Consider the following 25456-nt stretch of genomic DNA (forward strand, 5'->3'; position numbering starts at 1 on the left):
TACTTTCTACTAATCAATACCATGACATTGTCCTTGTACCTTTTACAATACAAGCTCATGAGGCATTTATAATAAGTGATATTCTTCAAGAATCAATGGGAATATACAGTATAATTAATTTAGAAACGGCTGTAAATATCAGTGACCTTTTACGAGCTTGCCCATTTACACCTATAGCCTTGCATAGTACTATATTTTGGTGCTAGATAAGGCATGGGTGTTCTCAAGCTGTGTCCTTCCCTCCCTCTGTTGCAGACGTTGCGCGTGATGTATCCCTACGCCCCTCAGAATGAGGACGAGCTGGAGCTGGTCCCGGGCGACTTTGTCTTCATGTCTCCCTTGGAGCAGAACAACACTAGCGAGGGCTGGGTCTACGGGTCCTCCCTGGCCACGGGGCTGTCCCGCCTATTGCCTGAGAACTACGTCAGCCGGGCAGACGAGTGTGACACCTGGGTCTTCCACGGGTGAGCCCTCAGAATGTGCTGTGCCAGTTTGAGAATGTATTATTTTCACCAGCTTCTTACTTACAGCTCTCGGTCCACAACATGGGGGCTGGGGTCAATTCCATTTCAATTCATTCAATCCCAAAGGAACTGTAGAAGAGCGTGGAGAGTTCTGCTCAGTAGTCAGTAGTGATGAATGAGTAGTAGTGAGTATGTGTGTCCTCTACCCTGTCCTCTACTCTTGTCCTCTGTGTCCTCTACTCTGTGCAGATCACACTCCTTCAGTTGCTCCGCCCCCTCGGACAAAGTGAGCAGGGAAAGGGGCCTATTTGATGGGCTGCTGGACAGCCGTCTCCTCGACAACACAAGCCCTGGGGACACACCCACCTTGAGCCTCATCTGTCATCCCATGCAGGTACTGGACAGAAGTCTCTTTAACTGAACCATGCATTTGTGATGTTTAGGGCCAGGAGCTTTTCCTGACCAGGATAACTAGTGCCTAGCATTTAATCATGAAAAAGGATGATTCTTATTCTTGAAGAATGACTTCAATTCAAGGCTATTATAGTAAACGAAAACAAAACGAATCATGAAAAAATGATTTAGTAAACTGAAATAAAAGAATTAACAAACAGGTTTGAAAAAATAAAACTACACGGAAAATATTATCTTTGACTCCAAAAACGAACTCAAATATAATAAAAACAATCATGAATTATGTTCAGTTTTAGTTTGTACGTTTTTTTTCTCACAATAATTTTTTAAATAAAAAACAAATATAAAAAGACAAAACTATAATACCCTTGCTTCAATAGCAAAGCTGTTTTTCTGGTGTACTGATCAATTCTCGAAAATGTTGGGAAATGTTATGGATTTGAATCCCCAATTCACTGTATTGTTTCTTAGGTGCTTCGGGTCAGCAGCAATCACTCTCGGCTGCCCAAGCGGACCCTGTTTGTCTGCCGGCACGGTGAGCGGATGGATGTGGTGTTTGGGAAACACTGGCTTTCACTGTGCTCTGATTCCAAAGGTGAGCAGAGTCAGACCAATGGTACTGGAGGTGCAATCCTAAGAGCAAGTGTGCTTTCAAAGGAGTCATACATTTTGAGTTTGGATGAATCTGTTTGGATGAATCTGATGTTTTTGATTGGATAGATAAAAGAGCAGTATTGTTTGTAGGTTTTGAAACCATAACAGTAGTGTGCTGTGTTGTGGTGTTCTGTTCTACAGGTAGATATGTGCGCACTAACCTGAACATGCCAGTCAGCCTGCCCATGTGGAGTGGAGGACACCGAGATTACAACATGGACACCCCCATCACTGTGTTTGGTTCCACACAAGCACGAATAGTGGGTATGTGGTTGTCAACACATAGTAGTAGGCTATGTTATCTGCCCAATTCCATATCTCATGTTTCATTGCAGCGTGATAATAATCTATTCCCCTGTCTATCTGTCTGTCTGTGTTGCAGGCGAGGCGTTGTTGGAGAGCAACACAGTGATAGACTTTGTGTACTGTTCGCCCTCTCTGCGCTGTGTCCAGACTGCTCAGAACATCCTCAAAGGTAACCAGCCTGTAGCTACTTGCCACTACAAATCCTACTTAGGATTTTTTTTAAACATATCCATAATCCTCTCTAACACTTGATGAAGACTTAAAGAGGCAATCTGCAGTTGCTACATCATTTTACAGGGGTTGAGGTTGGAGTGTTGTGGCGTCTGTTCTTGCAGCGACACGGTCATTTGTGCTCGTCTCTTCCTGTTTTTGTTTTTCTGTTTAAAGTGTTTTAAAGTTGCGATCTACCTCAACCAACCAAGTTTTTAGTGGTATTAAAAATGAGGCAAATAACAGTACTTTGGCTGTTAGTTTTAATCCGTTTTTTTTGTGAAACGCACCAAACAAGCTGTCGACCTAGCCCTCAATGGATACAGTGAGCCGCAACAGCGGATATCATACACAAGAGATGTCCTGCTTAATCTCCGACCCTTTGCTGCAGGTCTACACTGCAACGGAATACCACCATTACAATCAACCTGTTCCCAAGGAAAGGCTTCTAAACCAATGAAGCGTGGCAGTAGAGGGGGAATTCAGAATCGGATGAAAAAACAGCCCTTCAGAACACCTTTTCCATCTATTATGCATGGACATGTACAAAGCATGAGGAATAAGACTGAGGAGTTATGGGCTTGTACCCAATACATCTCAGAGTACCGACAAGCCTGCTTGATCTGTCTATTTGAGGCCTTACGGAACAGGATCCCCACTCCGTTGTGGAGCTGCATAGCTACACTATTGTTAGAATGGACCGAAACATCAACTGTGGTAAGAGAAATGGTGGTGGTGTTTGTGCATTCATCAATGAGAAGTACTGCAATCCTGCCCATATTACAACTAAGCACAAGGTCTGCACTAAAGACATTGAACTCATTGCTCTTAACCTACGGCCATACGACCTGCCACAGGAAGTAAATCAGGTCCGATTATTTATTGTTTACATAGCGTCCTCCGCTGACATCCAAATAGCTGCCGACTTGATTCATGACCTTGTATCCCAGGCTGAGACAGAGTCACCTGAAGAGGTAAAGCTATTCATGGTAGACTTTAACATGTGCAATCTATCTGAACATTTACCATCATATCAGCAATATGTTACATGTCCTACCCCAAATGAAGCCTGTCTGGACGTCTGTTATGGTAACATCCCAGGTGCGTATTTTTCCAGAGCATTACCCAATCTTGGGGGTTGGGATCATAACATGGTTCAGCTCATGCCAGTCTACAAAGCGCGTCTGCAGGGAGAGAAGGCCGAAAAGGTGGAGATTAAAAGCTGGACTCCTGAAGCTACTGAAGGCCTCCAGGACTGTTTTGAGTCCAATGACTGGGCGGCCCTGACGGACAGCACCGATGACCTGGAAGAGGCAGCGGATACCGCATTACCATTCCAGAAGCTGTTCTAGCTGTCACTGAACAGTGGGAAAGTTCCAGACTCATGGAAGAAGTCGCTGATTTTCCCAATACCTAAAAACAACAGGCCAAACCAATTGGCATACCGCGCCTCCAGGGGTGTTGATGATGCGTTACTGGACATGCTGAACAATATCTACCAACATTTAGAAAAGGCAAATAGCCTAATGACAATTGTATTCATTGACTTCAGTAGCGCATTTAACACCATTCAACCCCACCTACTGGTGGATAAGCTGGTGAATTTGGGTTTCAACTCTCTACTGATCAAGTGGATTAATAGTTTCCTTGGGAACCGTACTCAACAAGTGAAGTTTACCTCCGCCATCTCTACATCTAGAACGGTGAATACGGGAGCCCCTCAGGGTTACGTGCTTTCACCGATACTATACACACTGTACTGTTAGGTTCTAAATATCAGAGTAAGAAATTGACGGACACTATAAAAGCTCCAACCAAGTTTATTCACCCAAAGGATCGAACAGCTGAACAGATAAAAACACATTTCCACCAGTGGTAGTGTATATACCCCAATTTGGGTGGAGTCTCCTCTCTAAACATTACATCTTTATTGCTAGGCAGGAAGTTAAGTGATACGGGCAATAAACTGTTCTTTCTCCCTTAATGTGACCTGACCTGACCTCGACCCCCTTCCTCACTAAACCACATCTCTCCATCCTTATCAGTGTCTGCCACATGTGATTACCTTTACTTTACTCATTACATTCCAAGCTTAATTGCCTCCACCATATACATTCCTCCTACAGATAACCATTAACTTCTGGTGTAGACCCTAGACTATAGCACTCAATATTTCAATAGGATACCTGATAATTAACAATATTCCAAGTTTAGCTCATCAGTACACAAACGATTGTCAAGCCTCTGACGCAGCCCACACTTTTTTAAATAATATGCAGATGACACCGCTGTGGAGGGTTTCCTCCACCCAGACCAAGCCTCTCTTCAAGGTTTTGATAGAGGAATTGTGTAACGGCTTTCTTCCTGGGATGAAGGAGAGGACCAAAACGCAGCGCGGCTAGTGTTCAACATGTTTAATAAAGAATAAGAACGTGAACACTACAAGCTACAAAACAATAAATGTGAAAACAGTCCTATCTTGTGCAGAACACAAAGACAGGAAACAATCACCCACAAACCAACAGTGCAAACAGGCTACCTTAATATGGTTCCCAATCAGAGACAATGACAAACACCTGCCTCTGATTGAGAACCATATTAGGCCAAACAACAAACCCAACATAGAAACACAAAACATAGAATGCCCAACCAGCTCACGTCCTGACCAACTAAACAAAGACTAAACAAAGGAAATAAGGTCAGGAACGTGACAAACTGCAACATTTGTCCAGTGGTGTGCAAATAACTTTCTTGAAAGAAACGTTAAGAAAACAAAAGAGATGGAAATTGATTTCAGAAGGAACAAAACTCCACTACCACCCACGAAGATCAATGGGGAATCAGTCGATAGAGTGACCACATATAAATACCTGGGAATCAAAATAGAAAATAAACTGAAATTCAATGACTGTGCCTTTGCAAAGATAAAGAAATTGTAACAGATAATGTTTTTTTTATGCAAACTGAACCATTTTAATGTTGACCGCCGTATCTTACAAATGTTCTATAAATCTGCCCAGAGTGTGCTGTACTTTGGTCTGATATGCGTGCTCGGAAACATGAGAGTAAAAGACCAAGTCAAGCTTCAGCGCTTGATTAAGACGGCGGGAAGGATAATTGGTATAGATCATGAATCAGCCACCAACCTGTACACAAAACTCATCCTCCTAAAATGTGAAAGCATTTTACAGGACAGTACTCATCCCCTTCACTCAAAACTCAGTCACAGCAGCAGTCGGACAAGGGGAAAGAGATTCTTCAAAAGAAAATTTAAACAGAGAGATATGGGGACTCTTTTACTCCAACAGCCATTAGGTTGTATAATAGATAGTCTATTTGTCCCTCCAGTATACAGTATATTGCACTTTCACTTTAAATGTGAAGATATTGCACTTTGAATGAATTATTTTGTGTAGTTTCTGTGTTTTCATGTTTTATGTACTGTCTTTTCAAGCACATGACCAAATTAATGAATCTGAATCGGAATTATATGTAAACAATCTAATTTATAAATGCTTCATCAGCTTAACAATTGTCGTACCCCATCAGAACCAAAATATATGTTTTTTTACTCCAATGTTTGTAAACAAACTAAATGTAAACATACACTGTATAGCCTACAAACATGGTTCAAAATATCATATTACATCATGGATGGTCAGTTCTTGCATCCATATCTCTGTCCATAGCTTTGAAAATGGTTACATTTCTCCGGCCCCATCCCGAAACAGTGGCAGGGAGTATGCTTTGTTATTGTTTCACTGTGGATTGCCCCTTTAATGGTTGAAATGTTGTCAATAAACATAGTTGAGAGCATATAACGTGTTCTGGTACTGTCCAGAGCCCCCCCCCCCCCCCCAACCCTTTCCCCCGAAGCACTGACTGTATGTAGATCTGAGAGGGGTTTGATACCATTAGTCAATATGATAGTAGTTCCCTTTCCTTCTGATGGGCAGTAGCGGTGCGTGGGTAAAATCACTGGGGAAGCCAGAAAAAAAAAACATTAAAACCTATGTGTTGTGATAATCGCATTGTTTGCTCTATAACCGGTTAGCTCATATGCCTTGCTATGATATATATAGGCCTAAGGCCCAGACAATAAGAAGACACAGTGGCAGAATAAATTCAACTACACCTTTGATTCATCACAAAACCGGACTCTACAAAGCATATTGCATGTAACAAACAGTGACCAACAGCAAGTTAATGTTCCAACATTTTCAGAATACTAAACAACTATTGATTTAGAACCACGGAGAGTTACCGCAAGTCGCAAAGAAAACACGAGCTGCCTCCACTATAACAGCACCCTTTCAACTTCAAGATATCAACATCATCAAATCACTTATGCTTAGTCTAATACCGTCTAAAATATACCAAAAACAATTTAGCCCAATCAACGTAAGCTAAATATGATGTGGCTGTCCATGGTTCTGATTTCTGTGTGTGTGTGTGTCTGCGTGCACGTTCGTGCAAGTAGAAAAAACATGTTGGCTCACCCTACTTGTAGAGAAACACCAATGCCATCCTCCTCTCTTTCATGTTGACGAACGGTCCATTACTGTGTCATACAGCACACGCTTTTATTTTTTCTTGTCCTAGGCTACCTGGCTAAAATGCTTACTCGCTAGCCTAACTTCCTTTCATTGCCAACGTTAGCTAGTTAACATAAACCTTCTACATCTAGCTACATATTGAACTTCCATCCCTTCAGGCCAGGGGGACAATGTATGAATGAATGGTTGGATCAGAATTGCCGTTATAATCATTGGCCAGTACAGAGAATTAAGTAAAACCACAAGTCCAAATCCCTATCTCCATCCATGGCTAATTTATGAAAGGAACAATTTTTAGCTAGCTAGCCAGCGACCAGAGGACAACAACACAACGAGATGCAACAATTTTTAAAAATTCTGTCAATGACGTATGCTCTCAATGTGATTTGACGCCAAATCCAAACTGGCTTCCCTTGAGACTTTTTTTGGTGCACCAGGACCATTCACAGTTGAGCTCACTCAGTTTAGCTCAATGCTGATTGGCTATTATTTTATACGGGTGGCAACAATGTCATACTCTTTTGGACCAAACAGTATCAGATAGATGACCTACACATACAGAGACAGAAGGGCGCTGTTTTGCTCGCTGCATTCTCCGGTGAAATACATTCAGCCTCTTGTGAATTTAAGGAGAATTATGAAGCACAGAGAGCCGAAAGATTTAAAAAATATATATATTAGTAAATTATTATTATATATACAGTACCAGTCAAACATTTGGACACACCTACTGATTCCAGGGTTTTTGTTTATTTTACTAATTTCTACATTGTAGAGTAATAGTGAAGACATCAAAACTATGAAATAACACACATGGAATCATGTAGTAACCAAACATTTTTCTAACAAATCAACTGGCTCTCATGAGGACTGCTGAAGGAAAGAGTGTACAAAGCTGTCATCAATGCAAAGGTGGCTACTTCAAAGAATATAAAATATAAAATATATTTGATTTCACTTTTTTGGTTACTACATGATTCCATATGTGTTATTTCATAGTTTTGATGTCTTCATTATTATTCTACAATGTGGAGAATAGTACAAATAAAGAAAAACCCTTGAATGAGTAGGTGTGTCCAAACTTTTGGTACTGGTACTGTATATATATATATATAATAAAAATTTGGCATCCATGAATATACGCCACTGCTGATAGGCTAAGGGAAATTGTCTCCATATCGCTTACATTAATCCGATCGTTTCAATCCAATGCTTTCAGATCTACATAAGTGCCTAGGGGCTAGGGGACTAGGGGACTACGGGTTGTTTTTGGACAGGGCTTTTGTGTGTAGCAGAGGCTGCAGTCTTCCTCTTTTGCTGATGTGCCTCTCTGTCTCCCCTTGCAGGTCTGCAGCAGGATGGCAAGCTGAAGATCAGAGTGGAGCCAGGGCTATTCGAGTGGACCAAGTGGGTCTCTGGGAGCTCTCTTCCTGCCTGGATCCCTCCCACAGACCTGGCTGCATCCCACTTCACTGTTGACACAACATACAGGTGATACAGGCAAGACTATTTCCTGGTTCACCTCCAACCTGTACTCTTACTGGCCATTTACACTATACAAGCGTCACTCGTCTAGCCACGATAGCCTCGCCCTCATGTGGGTGCTAACAAGCTTGAAAGCAAGCTAGGTAGTGCTATGTATCAACAGCTATTGTCAGCCAATCCAGTAGGGGTTGGAAGCTATGGTGAGATTCGATTGGTCACTCGCATAGCGATACTACCGAGGATCTGAAGAAAATTCTGCCTGCCCTTTTCAGCTTCCACGTCCGTGCTCGCATCGCTCAACAGTCCCCCATCCACTCCGCTTCTTTTACTTTCCTTACATTTAAAATGAACAGTGGTGTAAAGTACTTAAGTAAAAATACTTGAAAGTTATTTTTGGAGTATCTGTACTTTACTATTTATATTTTTGACATCTCTTACTTTTACTTCACACATTCTGAACGAAAGTGATGTACTTTTTACTCCATACATTTTCCCTGACACCCAAAAGTACTCATTACATTTTGAATGCTTAGCAGGACAGACAAATTGTCTAATTCACACACTTATCAAGAGAACATTCCTGGTCATCCGTACTGCCTCTGATCTGATCTGGCGGACTCACTAAACACATGCTTCGTTTGTAACTTAAGTTCTGAGTGTTGGAGTGTGCCGTGCCCCTGGTTATGCGTACATAAAAAAAATAAGAAAATGGTGCTGTCTGATTTGCTTAATATAAGGAATTTGAAATGATTTATACCTTTTTCTTTTGATACTTAAGTACATATAAAACCAAATACTTTTCGACTTCTACTCACGTTGGTATTTTACTGGGTGACTTTCATTTTTACTTGAGTCATTTTCTATTAAGGTATCTTTACTTTTACTCAAATATGACAATAAGGTACTTTTCACACCACTGAAAGCGAATGGCTTCCAATGTTTCACAGCACGATGCCGCTTCGATGTGTAAACGCAGAGTTAGGCCCAACCCCTAGTCCCTCCAGCCTTGGACCTAGGCACAGCTATAAAGAAACCAGATATATACAAATAATATGGTCAACATTCCATTAAGACTATCATAGAAAATGATGGAGCGACTACGATATTGCCTATGCTTATTTAATTCCTTCTGACCTACGTACATGAAGTGGTAAAGGTAGGGGCTAAGGGTTGTTACTGGATGGGGCCAGAGCCTTTTCAGCCATACCTCTGTCTCACATGTTCTCTCTGTTTCTTCCCACAGACCTCTCATACCGATAAGCAAACTTAGTGTGTCGGAGTCCTATGACACGTACATGAGCCGGAGCTACCAAGTGACCAAAGACATTCTGTTTGACTGCAAAAACATGGGTAATTATGATGCAGGGTTCAGTCACTGCTGTGGCTTTGGATGGGATGTGAATTTAAAAAACAGTCCTGGGTTCAGTTAGTACTTATCTTTCAAATCCTTTGGCTGTGCTCGATTGAGCTTGCCTGGCGCAATGGAATCAACGGATTCCAAGACGGATCCCAAAAGTGCAAACACTTCTCATCTCCCACTCCACTCTAGACAGGTTCAATCAAACGCTCAGGGTATTTGAAAGAAAACAAATACTTTTTTAACCCAGATGTGATACAGAAACATCATGTGTGGGATGAACATTGGGATTCATTTGGTCCATGTTGTTCTTCCGTTCCCTCATTTCCTCATCTCCCACTCTGTAGGAAACAACATACTGATTGTTGCCCACGCTTCCTCTCTGGAGGCCTGCACCCGACAGCTCCAGGGCCGCAGCCCCCAGACCTCCAAGGACTTCATCCAAGTAGTCAGGAAGGTCAGCTGGAGTTTATTTTACTCGCTCAATGTGATCTTTTCTTTTGATCTCATTGTGTCTTCCCTCTCACTCTTTTTCACTCTTACTTTCACTCTATGCCGGTCTCTCTGTACCTGTGTTTCTGCCTGTGTTTCTGTCTGTCTCTCTCTCTGTCTGCCTTTCTCTTCCCCCCCCCCTGCCTTTCCACCCATACTGCCTTTGTTGCGGCTGACGAGAGCCTCTTTCCCTCCTGTAGATCCCCTACCTGGGTTTCTGTTCCTGCGAGGAGCAGGGCGACACAGGGGTCTGGCAGCTGGTGGATCCGCCCATCCTGCCCCTAACACATGGACCCAACCACAGCTTCAACTGGAGGGAGACCCTCCTTCAGGAATGACATCCGCTTCCCTGGAGAGCAGACTTGCTCAGCCCCATCCTGAGGCTTAAGTTTCTGCTCAAATAACAGTGAGAGACCCCATCAGAGTCAATGGGTGGTTGGACCTGGATGTACTGTACTGTACATATGGTCATTTGACAGTATTGTTGACATTTCTAATTTGACAGTATTGTTGTTAGTGAGAGCAGAGAGAGAAGAGAGTGAAGTTGGAGAGGGCAGGGCTACTGTAAGTCTCAGGGCCTGGTTGATTGTGGAGGCTATCACTCAGCTGGCTACAGCAAGCACATGGACCATTACATATGACACCGCTGCGAGTCAACAGCGTGCCAGAAGGGAGTCACAAGGTTGAGAACATTGACCTAAAGAAATCAGCAGAATTATTTGTGTTTGGAAAAGCAATTGCATTCCTTGTCCCGCTTGCAGATTAACTGTTGACGAGGGCAAATGTTATCCTCAAAAGCCGCAAGTCATCTCACAGATGTTTCCCAGCGTGGAATCTGTGTTTCTGTGTGTATAAAGTTGATCTCGTTGGGGGAAAAAACCTGCTAAACTTAATCCATGCTCTCTTGAATACTGTACGTATAACCACTTATTCATCCATTTAAACGGATTGCAGTGTGGTCAATATGATGTCTTTTATGACTTTATGGTCACGTTGTATGCTGGTTGTATAAAAACTTTGTGTTAATGTAAGTAACCAGAAAAATACATCTTCGCCTGGTTGTAATGTGTTATGTGACAAGATAACAACCAACATATGACATATTTACTATGAAATCCTGAGCTCGTCATAAAAAATACATCTTTATGTGGTTGTAACCGAGACTAGTTGGAAATCTGGTTTTATGACTTATTCCCAACCAGAAAACTGGTTTACAACTAGTTTACAACCAGAAAATGACGTCATTAAGACAGCATGTGCCAAATGTTTTTCACTGGGTGGCTTGTCACCTGGTTTGTTTGAAACAGTCTCGATGGCACAAAGTGCACTATTGACAATCACAGGTGAGCCTTGGTGAGGCTGGTCGAATAACCAGTTGTTAGGAAATTGTATGTGTTTGTTTTACATAATGTAAGGTCTTATGGCAGAATAGTTGTTGACCACTGCACTAGAAAACATCTTTCAGTCTTCCAGTTGTGAAATATCATATACAAAAGACCTGTCCCATGGTAGGGAAATACATGTTTTTCTCAGGTGTAGATTTCATTGTGACCTTATACAGTATGTGCATTTCATTGGGCCATGAAAATTGTTGTGAGCGCCTCTTAAGATTGAACCTGATTTCTCTTGATGTCTCAGTGATGTCAGAGAGATGTTCTCTGCTCATTGAGTCAGCTTTTGTTTAGCCTCATCTAAATCGATCTGATCTAATCTTTCTGCAAATATTGATTATTAAGGAGGCTCTTAAACAATGCTCTGGTGCTGTTCTTCCATTGATACATGCAAGTACGCTACTTACAAGTACAATTACAAATTTGTGATAAAAGTGTCAGTGAGGAACAAAGCATCAGAGGTTAGCCACATGCACTGTTGAGGAAACCCTGGAAACCTAAAAACTGAGGAGGAAGCCATCTCTGTCAATTTGTGTTAATTTATTTTCTCCAATATTATATTTCCAAATGTATATAAACGTTAATTTAAGAAATACATTTTTCACCTCACATAGTTTAGAGGACTAGTGGGCTAAGATGTGCAAAAGATTGAAATGAAAACAAACTGATTGAAGGAGGAGATGATACAGTATTCCCTGTATATTCAGATATGAGCATCTCTGAGGTGGGTTCTTTATTTTGTTTCAAATATTGTCTGATCCCCCCCCCCCCCTCCCCCATATGATACTGACAGTATCACTGTTTCAGATATGTAGAAGTTACATATCAAATTAAAGAAATCAGGTCATTTTGTTTTGTATTGTTATCTTTTTTGGGGGGGATGGAGAATTCCTTCAACAGTTTGTTCAATATGTAGTATTATGGTTTAGCCACTAGGTGTAGGTGTAAGACCTTGGAGTTGACTACATACAGTATCTATCTTAGCAGAGGCGTCATGCCCATATGGGCACAGGGGCACGTGCCCCCTCAGATTTGTTTTTTTTGTTTCAGATGTTAAATTAATTACTAACCTTAATTTTTAAGTCCACGTTTTATCATAATTATTTATAAAAATGATCTGTCAGCTGTATTTTGTGAAGGGGGCACACTTACTGGACCAGGCAAGATAACCTATGCAGGAAAATAGACATATTTTTACATAGAATTAGGCATAATGATTATGGATCTAGATTGCAGGAAAAATATGTTTCAGGTGTTTGCAAAATTCTCCATCATTACGTACTTTGTGCCCCCTTTAAAATAATAGGTGCATGACATCCCTGCCTGAAGCGATTTAAAAACAAAGAAATCCTTAGAAAGGGATGATGGAAGTAGACATAAATAACAAAGTGAAAGGAATAAGATACTGTGATATTGTGTAAAATTAAAAAATCTAATCTTTCGAGCTTTTGGTGGGATGGATTTTTGGCCTGCCTGGTGACGTCAACAGGAGGTAAATTAGACCAATAAGAAAGAGAGTTCCAAACCTCTCTGACAATAACAGCTAGGTTTCACTTTTCCCCTCCCCACTCAGACCACTCCCAGACAGTCCTAGCTAAATTCTTGTTTGAGAAAGTGCTCTTTGCCAAGCAGTTTCTTTTTGACCGTTTAAATTGAAAACAATCACATTAAGGTACTTAATTGTTACCCAGAAATTATATGATACTAGCATAAAAACAGCTGTGTTAGACCTTTAAAGGGATACTTCAGGATTTTGGCCATTTTTATGTCTTTGTCCAGTATAAGGGAAGTTAGAGGTAGTTTTGTGAGACAATGCTAACTAGCGAAGCGCAATGACTGGAAGTCTATGTACCCATAGACTTCCAGTCATTGCGCTAACGCTGGTTAGCAACTTCCTTCAAACTGCACACAGGGACATAACAATGGTATCCACAAATTCATCTGACTCTGAGGAAGTAGATAAAGGGCCTTATTGCTAAAATCCTGAAGTATCTCTTTAAGTCAGGTTAAACCAGACTGAGCTCTGCCGTCAGTCTGATTTACCAGGCAAACGTGACCATATCACACGTGATGATGATGCATTTATGTCGTCAGCACCACTGATAATGTACCAAGCAACACACGTAATCATGCATACAAGTAGGCTATACAGCCCCACAGTGGCGCTGTCATAATACCCATAAAACCTAGAGGTCAAACAGGGAAATGGTTCTAATAATTTTTCCCATATGGAATTTTAGAAACACTTAAATGTTCGTGTAGGCTTACCCTGGCGTGAAGTTTTGATAACCATGTAAATCTCTCTCGGACAAGGTGACTTTTATCAATATATTCGGCTCTATTTAATATCAGAATCGAAAATGCCACTTAGCATCAAGTAGACATCATGCAAGACTACAAATCCCTGCAAGCTCCTGCACGTCATCTCTAGCTGACACCTTTGCCTTCAGGTATTGTGTCAATATAAAACTTGCACAAGACAGTTCCCAGAATTGTCAATTTAAAGAAATGTTGCCAATTTATTCATTACTAAATGTAGCTAACATTAGATAGTTAATCCAGAGATTCTTACCTTTGCCTCGATTCTGCAGTCTTGCCCAGATCATCATGGCATTTGTAATTCTTTATGATAGCCACATTAGCAGCTAATTAGTGTTTCATTTTGAAGGGGGTAAATACAGGCCTTGTCCTAGGAGATTTACATGGTTATCAAAACGTCACGTCAGGTTAAGCCTACACAAAATACAGCCCTTATTTTAAGTGCTTCTAAAATACCCTATGGGAATGGTGGAAATACGATTGGAACCATTTCCTCATACTGTGGTACTCTATGGTATGACTACAAATCTGACAACCAACTCATACCTCTGATTATATGCATAAAACTTCCATGAGAGTCAATTGTGTATCAATCATCTTGTTGAGTTTTTTGGGAAACAAACAGCATCCTTCTATCAATAGCATCTTTCTCACTTGTTGAATCCTTATCTCTGTGTAATTAGAGACCCAAATGCAACATTTATTTACTCTGACGCTGGGTTATTGTTGCACAGACTTCCAATTATATTTTGTGGCCTGCTCATCCCTATTTACTCCAGCGTATAAATACACCTGGGGCTTTGGGGCTCTGGTTTCAGACACTGTTTCAGCACCGGCAGCAGCTTAAAAAGCCTGGCCAACGGGTTTATCCGAGCTGGGGATATTCGATCTCTGCCACTCTTGTCCTGATTTAACCTGAACTCTCCTTTAATGAGCCAGTCCTCCCCCATCCCCAACAGAACTCTGATTTGGAGGCCAAATTAAATGTATTAGTTAGATTTTTGGTATGTGCTATGATTGCCCTCTTCTAAAATACCTAAAGTAGACTGGGAAATGAGAAAAGTGATGCATTGACCCACTTGGATGTAAACAGGACTTTTTATTACCTGGGGCTAAAATCTCCACGTAGCAAAGCATCAACTACTACTGCAGTGCAGAAAAACTCAGCAACCATCTGAAAACAAACAAGTTTCTATTAAATCTCCCAGACAGACAGATGCTTATTGATGCATGAAAATATTATTTGCTGAATATACAACTTTGTTGAAAACCTCTGTATAGAAATAGGTCAACAACAAAACGTTTTATTGAGGAAATTGATATCAAGGTAGATATCAGTTAGATATACTTAGGTAGATATTCAACATAAATATACAGTTCAATTAAGAATTTTGTTGAACAACTTAATGTAAGGACATTTTGTGTTTTGTGTCCTAATCTTCCTGTCAAAACAAGAGTGATGTTTTACCTTTGACATAATCTCTCAAAGTCTTTCAGAGTTTAATCTATTCCCCATCTACAGTAGTATGGAGATCCAGGGTGTCTAGGTCACATGTTCCCCTCCTTTGTTTCCCCTCAAATTGAAGACCAGCACTTTTGTGTGTATCTATTAATTATTTTCGGTTTGCAGTTACTTTTTTATTAGAAATGGTGTCTTTTTAGTTTATCAAGATTTAACTTGCTTTGCTGTGCTTCTCTTTTTGTTTCCTGCCCCTTGTCTGGTCACCTTGGAGACGGGAGTTGGTCAAGGTCTGCCACAACTGTGCCTGTTGACTAACAAGCTACCTGAGCTACTTAAAATGGAGCTTTTAGTCCACTCTGGGCCTGCTGCTGGAGGGGGAAGTCACCACCAACACAAACACCACCACCACCTTCCCCCAGCTGCCGCCTACCTGGAACCAGAGGGAGACCTGAGTTGACAATGCTGTCTAGCATGCAGTTAAGGGACAGTCGACCCCTACACCTGTGTGAGTGGTATGTCTGTCTCACATCATCGTCAGTGTCCAGCCTCTGTTGCAATTTGGAGTTTTCCTTAAATCAAATCAAATTTTATTGGTCACATACACATGTTTAGCAGATGTTATTGTGGGTTTAGCGAAATGCTTGTGTTTCTAGCTCCAACAGTGCAGTAATATCTAACAATTTCACAACAATACACACAATATACACACATCCAAAGTAAAGGAATGGAATTAAGAATATATAAATATTTGGACGAGCAATGTCGGAACGGCATAGACTAAGATACAGTAGAATAGGATAGAATAGAGTATATACATATGAGACGAGTAATACAAAATATGTAAACATTATTAAAGTGACTATTGTTCCATTATTAAAGCGCCCAGTGATTTCAGGTCTATGTATATAGCGCAGCAGCCTCTAGGGTGCTACTGATGGCTATTTAACAGTCTGATGGCCTTGAGATATAAGCTGTTTGTAGTCTCTCGGTCCCAGCTTTGATGCACCTGTACTGACCTCGCCTTCTGGATGATAGCGGGGTGAACAGGCAGTGGCTCGGGTGGTTGTTGTCCTTAATGATCTTTTTGACCTTCCTGTGACATCGGGTGCTGTAGGTGTCCTGGAGGGAAGGCAGTTTGCCCCCGGTGATGGGTTGGGCAGACCGCACCACCCTCTGGAGAGCCCTGCGGTTCCGTCTTATTCTGAAGGCAGCTCTGACTTGAGGACAGAAACACATGTGATTAGTTAATTTTAGGAAACAAATGTGATTGGTTCAGTTTAGGGTTATGGGTTGAAGTTAGGTTAGAAAACAAAATTGCACTATGTTGAACAAGGAAAACTTCACTCAACACCTCTGTAGTGAACTCATAGACAAGTTGTTTTCTGTGGATAGATGCTGGCTTTGGCATCAGTGTACAACCAATTACAGGGACCCACCAGGGTTACTGCACACTCCAATCTCCACAAACTCAGCCTGGAAGAGCAGACCTGTGCTGCCTCTGAAGAACTATGTTTTTGCATGTTTCTAGTAATGCCAATGTTTACACTACATGGGCTGATGTCGACTTTGAAAAAACTCCTATCCCCGCTGGATTGGGCTGTGTCGGTATCATTTCCGAAGCTCTTCTATTGATTGTGTTTATCCTCTGTGATTGCAATATTCCAGTCTCTCATTAGTCTGATGTTGATTAATTTGTTTAGCCTTTTGTTTAATGCCAAGCTATAAACCACACCAATTCCTCACGGATGTCTGAGGTACCCAAATAAATGCCTCACTGTTTATCTTCTCTTATTGCCTGAAACCTAATTTGTATTGGACAAGATACAGGGTGAGTGTTATTTTTAGGGAACTTCCACAAGAATACACTATGCTCATTTATTGACCAATATTTAAAAAAGGAACATGTTGGAAGTTGTGTATCGCATTGGTCTACACCCCAAATAATGGTTTTGAAAAGGTGTGACTGAGATAGAATCATGGCAACGCTATTATTACAACTGCCAGGTCGCAGTTGTAAATGAGAACTTGTTCTCAACTGGCCTACCTGGTTAAATAAAGCTGAAATATTTTTTTTCAATAAAAATTCATTTGGGAATCATGCCTGTACCAAGTTTCATGCTTTTATGAAATAATTTATATATATTTTTTCACATATCGCCTGGACTATGTATACATGATGGTACTATCATGTTGTTTGTGTGAATGCAAATATAGTATTGTGTTGATTATTGCATTTCCTCACAATATGTGTTGAAGATGCCATATTATTTGGACAATGTAATGAATAGGTTTTTGGTGGCTACAGACCTTTTCTAATTCCAGTGCATTTTCTCATACAAAACTATAAATTAACTTAAGCATCTGCAGCTGAAGAACTAGGCTTTCGATTGAACATTTATGATATTGACTTAGTGGTCTTGTACAGATGTCTTTCAGGCAGGTATTGATTATCAGAAAATAAATAATAGATCCTCATGAAATAATGAAGTAGTTTCAGTTGATTAGAACGTTTTTATTAAGCCCTTACTCCATATGCAATCAACCTTTTTCCATAGGCCAGTCACATTCATTGTTCGTTGCCTTAAATGTCTTGATTTATGGAGTGATAGGCCACGGAAGAGGCTGATAAAAGCACAGGCGATTTCATGCCTCTTAAAAAACAAGTAATTATCGGAGAGCAGTGAATCTTTGCAATCTAATAGTGCTCTCCGTGTTCTTCTCAAGCTTTTAAACTAATTCGTGATTGATCGCTAATTATCGGTGACGGAGCCTCTCGAGACAGCTGTACTTCCCACCTCAAACATCCCCCCGCCTTTTCTCTGATTGAAAGAGCTATAACTTTCAAACGGTCGACTCTGCTCGTTGTTTGGATGAGTCAATAGACTTCAAGACGTTTGAATAATCATTGTGCCCTTTCCCAATAAAGAAGGTTGTTTCACAACAATAAAGCATCAGGCACCCAATATTACCTGCTGGATGGTGCAATAATGGTAAGCACTACTAAATAACCTAACCATTTAGATTGAAATACATCAGTATTGCATCGTTATTACAATTGAATATGGTTACATAGCCTAGCATACTGTTGCTTCCGAGGTAAATATCCTAGACCTAGAAGATCGCTAAACATGTACCAATATCACAGTGAAATGGTAAAAGAAACGACTCCTAATTGGCTAAATATTGATTGCAGTGAGTCAAAAATGTTGGCTCAAGAACCCCTGGACTTGTTCCCTTTCCAGGCGGCACGTGACAGGAGTTGCTCTCAATGGCCAGCGCAATTGATGTGAGCTATTTGGATGTGAATCGCCATTCTCCCACTAAGTAAAGCATTAAGAATGGGTGTCGTCAATGACAATGAATTTGTTTTCAGCGCTAGATCAATTGAGGTCTGCTTTTGTCTGTCTTGGAAATCTATTCGCCAATTGCATTGCCTCGAGCCTTAGGATAGGCTATAAAAGTGGACTTCGTTTTTCAAGCAGTATAAAGGCTAGCCTGCATCAGTGATGCTGGCAAACTCAGTTGTAGACTAGTCTACCATAACAAGTGACCAAAGAATATCTCCTGACCATTCTCTGACAAAATTTGGGACCAAAAGAGGACCAAACTATGCGCTGCATAGGCTAAGCGATAGGCTATATTACCAGGTAGGTAATGCTATACCATTCTTGATTTATAGGCCTATTTGATTATTATTGGCTGTAATAATAATAATGGTAATATAATAATGATAATAATAATGGCCTAATTATTAATCAATTTAAGTTTCAGTAATCAGGCAATTAACGCAAAAATGTAGCTCGAAATCTTGTTCTATGTTTATTGTCTGCCTATATCTTTTGAATTCAGGTGGCTATGGCAAATCTAATCAAGAGGTCATTTCAGCATGATTTCGACTTTTTGTGTCTCAACGTTCTGATTGTTTCCAGGAAAGTTCATATTTGCAAAATATATGGGTTTCAAGATGAAAGGGGTCTTTTGACAATAATAAGGTGTACACTTTACATACAGTAAGTACTTCATTGATACATTTGACATAAGGCCCCCTCTTATTGAATTGACTTTCTGCAAATGTTTGGGTGCTGACTGCATCAGTGGAGAGACTGGTTGTATATGCAGATATTCTAATGCAGTGAGGGGTGTGAGGTTATAATTTATATTTCTAGTTTTTCCTAGAATTAACTTTGTGGCTTTCACTGTCGATGACATCGATAAATGATCAGGCATGGACGTTCGTCAAATGACAAATGAGTGATAGAAAATCTGAAACCGAAATGCCTGTGAAATTATGTGCAATTTGAATCCAGTGGGGGTCACTGGAGAGCCATCTTGTGAGGTAGGCATGACGCTCCAACCCCTCTAGGCGAGCTGGCTGCCCTCAACAATCCAGTCAGTGTTGTTGGTTGCTCTGGCCCGAACTATGTTGTCGGCTCTCTTGGACTTTAGACCTACTGTTGAGAACGCTGTTCAATTGGCTCTGATAAAGGTTTATGTTTTGATTGTCTTTGAACTGTTATTTCATGGTAATTTATGTCATTGCATTTGCACAACTGTGCATGTTGTTGTTACCCTTATAAAAAAAGATGTCAGTTTTTAAACAGGAGTAAAAGTGCAGTTACTGGAGGCAACTTTTTTGGACCAGTAATTGCAGAATAACTGCACTGTAACTTCAGTTATACTGCAAAATTACTGCAGTAAAAAAAAACATTTATTTTGTTACGTTTTCCTAATTAATCGACACACAATAACCCATAATGACAAAGCGAAAACAGGTTTTTAGAATGTTTTTGCAAATGTATATAAAAAAACAAAAATAGAAATACCTTATTTACATAAATATTCAGACACTGCTATGAGACTCGAAATTGAGCTCAGGTGCATCCTGTTTCCATTGATCATCCTTGAGATGTTTCTACAGTTGATAGAGTCCACCTGTGGTAAATTCAATTGATTGGACATGATTTGGAAAGGCACACACCTGTCTATATAAGGCTCCACAGTTGACAGTGCATGTCAGAGCAAAAGCAAGTCATGAGGTCGAAGGAATTGTCCATAGAGCTTTGAGGCAGCATTGTGTCGAGGCACAAATCTGGGGAAGGGTACCAAAACATTTCTGCAGCATTGAAGGTCTCCAAGAACAGTGGCCTCCATCATTCTTAAATGGAAGAAGTTTGGAACCACCAAGACTCTTCCTAGAGCTGGCTGCCTGGCCAAACTGAGCAATCGGGGGAGAAGGGCATTGGTCAGGGAGGTGACCATGAACTTGATGGTCACTCTGACAGAGCTCCAGAGGTCCTCTGTGGAGATGGGAGAACCTTCCAGAAGGACAACCATCTCTGCAGCACTCCATCAATCAGGCCTTTATGGTAGAATGGCCAGACTGAAGCCACTCCTCAGTAAAAGGCACATGACAGCCCGCTTGGAGTTTGCCAAAAGGCACCTAAAGGACTCTCAGACCATAAGAAACAAGATTCTCTGTTCTGATCAAACCAAGATTGAACTCTTTGGCCTGAATGCCAAGCATCATGTCTGGAGGAAACCTGACACCATCCTTATGGTGAAGCATGGTGGTGGCAGCAGGGGATGTTTTTCAGGGGCAGGGACTGGGAGACTAGTCAGGATCAAGGGAAAGATGAACGGAGCAAAGTACAAAGATCCTTGTTGAAAACCTGCTCTAGATCACTCAGGACCTCAGACTGGGGCGAAGATTCACCTTCCAACAGGACAACTACCCTAAGCACACAGCCAAGACAATGTAGGAGTGGCTTTGGGACAAATCTCTAAATGTCCTTGAGTGGCCCAGCCAAAGTCCGGATGTGAACCCGATCGAACATCTCTGGAGAGACCTGAAAATAGCTGTGGCCAGACTGTGACGCTCCCCATCCAACCTGACATAGCTTGAGAGGATCTTCAGAGAAGAATGGGAGAAACTCCCCAAGTACAGGTGTGCCAAGATTTGTACTGTCATACCCAATAAGACTTGAGGCTGATATCGCTGCCAAAGGTGCTTCAGTAAAGATTTTGTATTGTATTGTGCCTTCATTTAACTAGGCAAGTCAGTTAAGAACAAATTCTTATTTTTAATGACGGCCTAGGAACAGTGGGTTATCTGCCTTGTTCAGGGGCAGAACGACCGATTTGTACCATGTCAGCTCGGGTACTGAGTAAACGGTACTGAGTAAAGGGTCTGAATACTTATGTAAATGTGATATTTCAAAAAAACTGTTTTTGCTTTGTCATTATGGGGTGTTGTGTGTAGATTGATGAGGAAGAAAAATAATTTAATCCATTTTAGAATAAGGCTGTAAAATAACAAAATGTTGAAAAAGTCAAGGGGTCTGAATACTTTCAAAATGCACTGTAATCTTGGAAAGAATGTACAGTAAGTAGGCCTATATTTGTATTTTCCCCCACAATGAAATCGGGGAGGGGACTGTGGATCAGTCTCAGTCCATCTGTTTGTACATAAGTCACACGTGATATCTCAGACAGCACTGACCCAATTTTGACAACTTGGGTGAATGATGCACCTTGCCATACAGATATATCATTTACAAAATTATGCTGATTGGCCAACGGGGGGCACTGCATCATTCGTGGGGGACTACATGTTGCCTTTTTTTGATCACGGTTAGTGATACATCCTGCAGTCATACGAGACAAAGTACTCACCAAGCTGTCACCAAGCTCTCTCTCTCTCGCGAGACGGATCGGAAAGGTCGTGTGTAGAGCTCTGTCATTTTTCTTTACATCATTTCTTTCTTATTTCTATTTTAATGGTGGAGGGGTAAAACATTGTTATTGTATGTCACAATGAAATCGGAAGGGGTACTATGGATCTGTCTCTGTTCGTTCGTATGTTAGTCACACGCAATATCTCAGACACCGCTGGCCCGATTTTGACGAAACTTGGGTGAGTGATGCGTCTTGCCATAGAGATCCGGCATTTACAAAATTACACTGATTGGCCCAAATTTCAGGGGACAACATGTTTATGGTTGTAAAATTATATTTTAGCATGCAGGTATGCATTAATGTTGTATAACTTGTTATAATGTCTTATAACAAGGCATAATACTGTATGTATAATACTGTTTTTTTTCTTCCAAGATGGCGTAGCAGTGGGGATATCTGTTTTGATTGTCTTGTCCCGTCCCTTGTATATATCGTTTTTCTTCGTATATATTTGTATAATTTTTTAAAATCTCATTTTCCACCTACGGACTGAACATACTCTCCTGCAACCTGCCTCACCCAATGTGGTGTGGATCTGCTATTTTTACACTTTTGAACCGGAACCCCCTTCTGAAGCTAGCCAGCTAACTAGCTACTAGCTAGTAGTCAGTTAGCCACTGCTAGCAGTCATCACCGTTACTCGGACTGCCAGCCTCAGCCCGGGCAACTCTTGCCAGCCTGCACAGCGCGATATCTACCCAGAGCATATCGGACTGCTTTTCTCTACTACATCTCCGGATTCCTACCGCAAGCTCTGAACCTTTATTCCGGATCATCGCAGCTAGCTAGCTGCTATCCGAGTGGCTACTCCTGTCTAACGTCTCTGTCCCGAAGCAAGCACCAGTTAGCCTGGAGCTAGCCTCGAACTAGGCCCATCTCCCGGCTAGCCCGAAGAGATCCATCAAGCAATCCCTGGGCTTCAATGACCTTTTTTGCTAATTGGCCTGGACCCTTTGCTGCTGACACAGAGCCCAACCGATCCATCACGACTGGTCTACCGACGTAACCGTCCGAGGGGGTTTCTGTCCCGAAGCAAGCACCAGTTAGCCTGGAGCTAGCCTCGAGCTAGGCCCTTCTCCCGGCTAGCCGAAGAATTCCATCAGATAATTCCTGGGCTTCAATACCTCTTCTGCCAATTGGCTTGGACCCTTTTCTGCCGACACGGAGCCCCGCCGATCCATCAGGAGTGGTCTGCCGACGTAACCGTCCGAGGGGGTTTCAACAGACTCTCCCATTGCAACGTCCCCCTGAGGCCCATCTGCTAGCCTGTTGCTAGCCCCGGCCTGCTAGCTGTCTGAATTGTCGTGCCTCCAGCTCGCCTAGCTACTCACTGGACCCTATGTTCACTCGGCTACACATGCCTCTCCCTAATGTCAATATGCCTTGTCTATTGCTGTTTTGGTTAGTAATTTTTGTCTTATTTCACTGTAGAGCCTCCAGCGCTGCTCAATATACCTTAGCTAGCCCTTATGTTCCACCCCCCACACATGCGGTGACCGCACCTAGCTTAAATGGTGCCTCAAGAGACAAAACCTCTCTCATCGTCACTCAATGCCTAGGCTTACCTCCACTGTACTCACATCCTACCATACCCTTGTCTGTACATTATGCCTTGAATCTATTCTTCTGCGCCCAGAAACCTGCTCCTTTTACTCTCTGTTCCGAACGCACTAGACGAACAGTTCTTTTATCCTTTAGCCATACTCTTATCCTACTCCTCCCTTGTTCCTCTGGTGATGTAGAGGTTAACCCTGCAGCCCCCAGCATCACTCCCATTCCCCAGGCGCTCTCATCTGTTGACTTCTGTAACTGTAAAAGCATTGGTTTCATGCATGTTAACATTAGAAGCCTCCTCCCTAAATTTGTTTTATTCACTGCTTTAGCACACTCCACCAACCCGGATGTCCTAGCCGTGTCTGAATCCTGGCTTAGGAAGGCCACCAGAAATTTCCATCCCTAACTATAAACATTTTCCGACAAGATAGAACTGCCAAAGGGGGCGGAGTTGCAATCTACTGCAGAGATAGCCTGCAGAGTTCTGTCATACTATCCAGGTCTGTGCCCAAACAATTCAAGCTTCTACTTTAAAAAATCCACCTTTCCAGAAACAAGTCTTTCAATGCTGCTGCTTGTTTTAGACCCCCCTCGGCCCCCAGTTATGCCCTGGACACCATATGTGAATTGATCGCCCCTCATCTATCTTCAGAGTTTGTACTGTTAGGTGACCTAAACTGGGACATGCCGTCCTACAATCTAAGCTAGATACCCTAAATCTCACACAAATCATCAAGGAACCTACCAGGTACAACCCTAAATCCGTAACCATGGGCACCCTCTTAGATGTCATCGTGACCAACCTGCCCTCGAAATACACCTCTGCTGTCTTCAACCAGGATCTCAGCGATCACTGCCTCATTGCCTGCGTGCGTACTGGGTCCGCAGTCAAAGGACCAATCCGCATCACTGTCAAATGCTCCCTAAAACACTTCAGCAAGCAGGCCTTTCTAATCGACCTGGCCCGGGTATCCTGGAAGGATATTGACCTCATCCCGTCAGTAGAGGATGCCTGGTTGCTCTTCAGAAGCGCTTTCCTCTCCATCTTAATGCCCCATTAAAAAAATGTAGAACTAAGAACAGATATAGCCCTTGGTTCAGGCCAGACTTGACTGGCCTTGACCAGCACAAAAACATCCTGTGGCATTCTGCATTAGCATCGAATAGCCCCCTCGATATGCAACTTTTCAGGGAAGTCAGGAACCAAAATACTCAGTCAGTTAGGAAAGCTAAGGCTAGCTTTTTCAAAGAGAAATTTGCTTCATGTAGCACTAATTCCAAAAAGTTTTGTGACACTGTAAAGTAGAGTTTTTTTTAAAATTTGTAATAATGTCAATTACAACAATACTGAATGAACACTTATTTTAACTTAATATAATACATCAATAAAATCAATTTAGCCTCAAATAAATAATGAAACGTGTTCAATTTGGTTTAAATAATGCAAAAACAAAGTGTTGGAGAAGAAAGTAAAAGTGCAATATGTGCCATGTAAGAAAGCTAACGTTTAAGTTCCTTGCTCAGAACATGAGAACATATGAAAGCTGGTGGTTCCTTTTAACATATTCTTCAATATGCCCAGGTAAGAAGTTTTAGGTTGTAGTTATTATAGGAATTATAGGACTATTTCTCTCCTATACGATTTGTATTTCATATACCTTTGACTATTGGATGTTCTTATAGGCACTTTAGTATTGCCAATGTAACAGTATAACTTCCGTCCCTCTCCTCGCCCCTACCTGGGCTCGAACCAGGAACACATCGACAACAGCCACCCTTGAAGCAGCGTACCCATGCAGAGCAAGGGGAACAACTACTCCAAGTCTCAGAGCGAGTGACGTTTGAAACGCTATTAGCGCGCACCCCGCTAACTAGCTAGCCGTTTCACATCGGTTACTCCAGCCTAATCTCGGGAGTTGATAGGCTTGAAGTCATAAACAGCGCAATGCTTGACGCACAGCGAAGAGCTGCTGGCAAAACGCACAAAAGTGAATGAATGCTTACGAGCCTGCTGGTGCCTACCATCACTCAGTCAGACTGCTCTATCAAATCATAGA

At 41.7% G+C, this 25456-nt stretch overlaps 1 protein-coding gene across 1 annotated transcript in view; it reads left to right on the plus strand.

Moving 5' to 3' along the window:
• The window catches only part of LOC120028863 (ubiquitin-associated and SH3 domain-containing protein B-like), a 39285-nt gene extending 27119 nt beyond the window's left edge, over positions 1-12166 (plus strand). Inside the window, exons 6-14 of the mRNA XM_038974115.1 lie at positions 256-464; positions 714-858; positions 1350-1473; positions 1674-1796; positions 1915-2007; positions 7951-8095; positions 9333-9439; positions 9794-9903; positions 10139-12166. Coding sequence (XP_038830043.1) covers positions 256-464; positions 714-858; positions 1350-1473; positions 1674-1796; positions 1915-2007; positions 7951-8095; positions 9333-9439; positions 9794-9903; positions 10139-10276 — 1194 coding nt within the window. The 3' untranslated portion in view covers positions 10277-12166. The remainder of the gene's footprint in view (positions 1-255; positions 465-713; positions 859-1349; positions 1474-1673; positions 1797-1914; positions 2008-7950; positions 8096-9332; positions 9440-9793; positions 9904-10138) is intronic.
• Positions 12167-25456: the final 13290 nt, after the last annotated feature.

The sequence above is a fragment of the Salvelinus namaycush genome, chromosome 34 (genome assembly GCF_016432855.1).
Source record: "Salvelinus namaycush isolate Seneca chromosome 34, SaNama_1.0, whole genome shotgun sequence".
In the NCBI taxonomy this organism is placed as follows: Eukaryota; Metazoa; Chordata; class Actinopteri; order Salmoniformes; family Salmonidae; genus Salvelinus; species Salvelinus namaycush.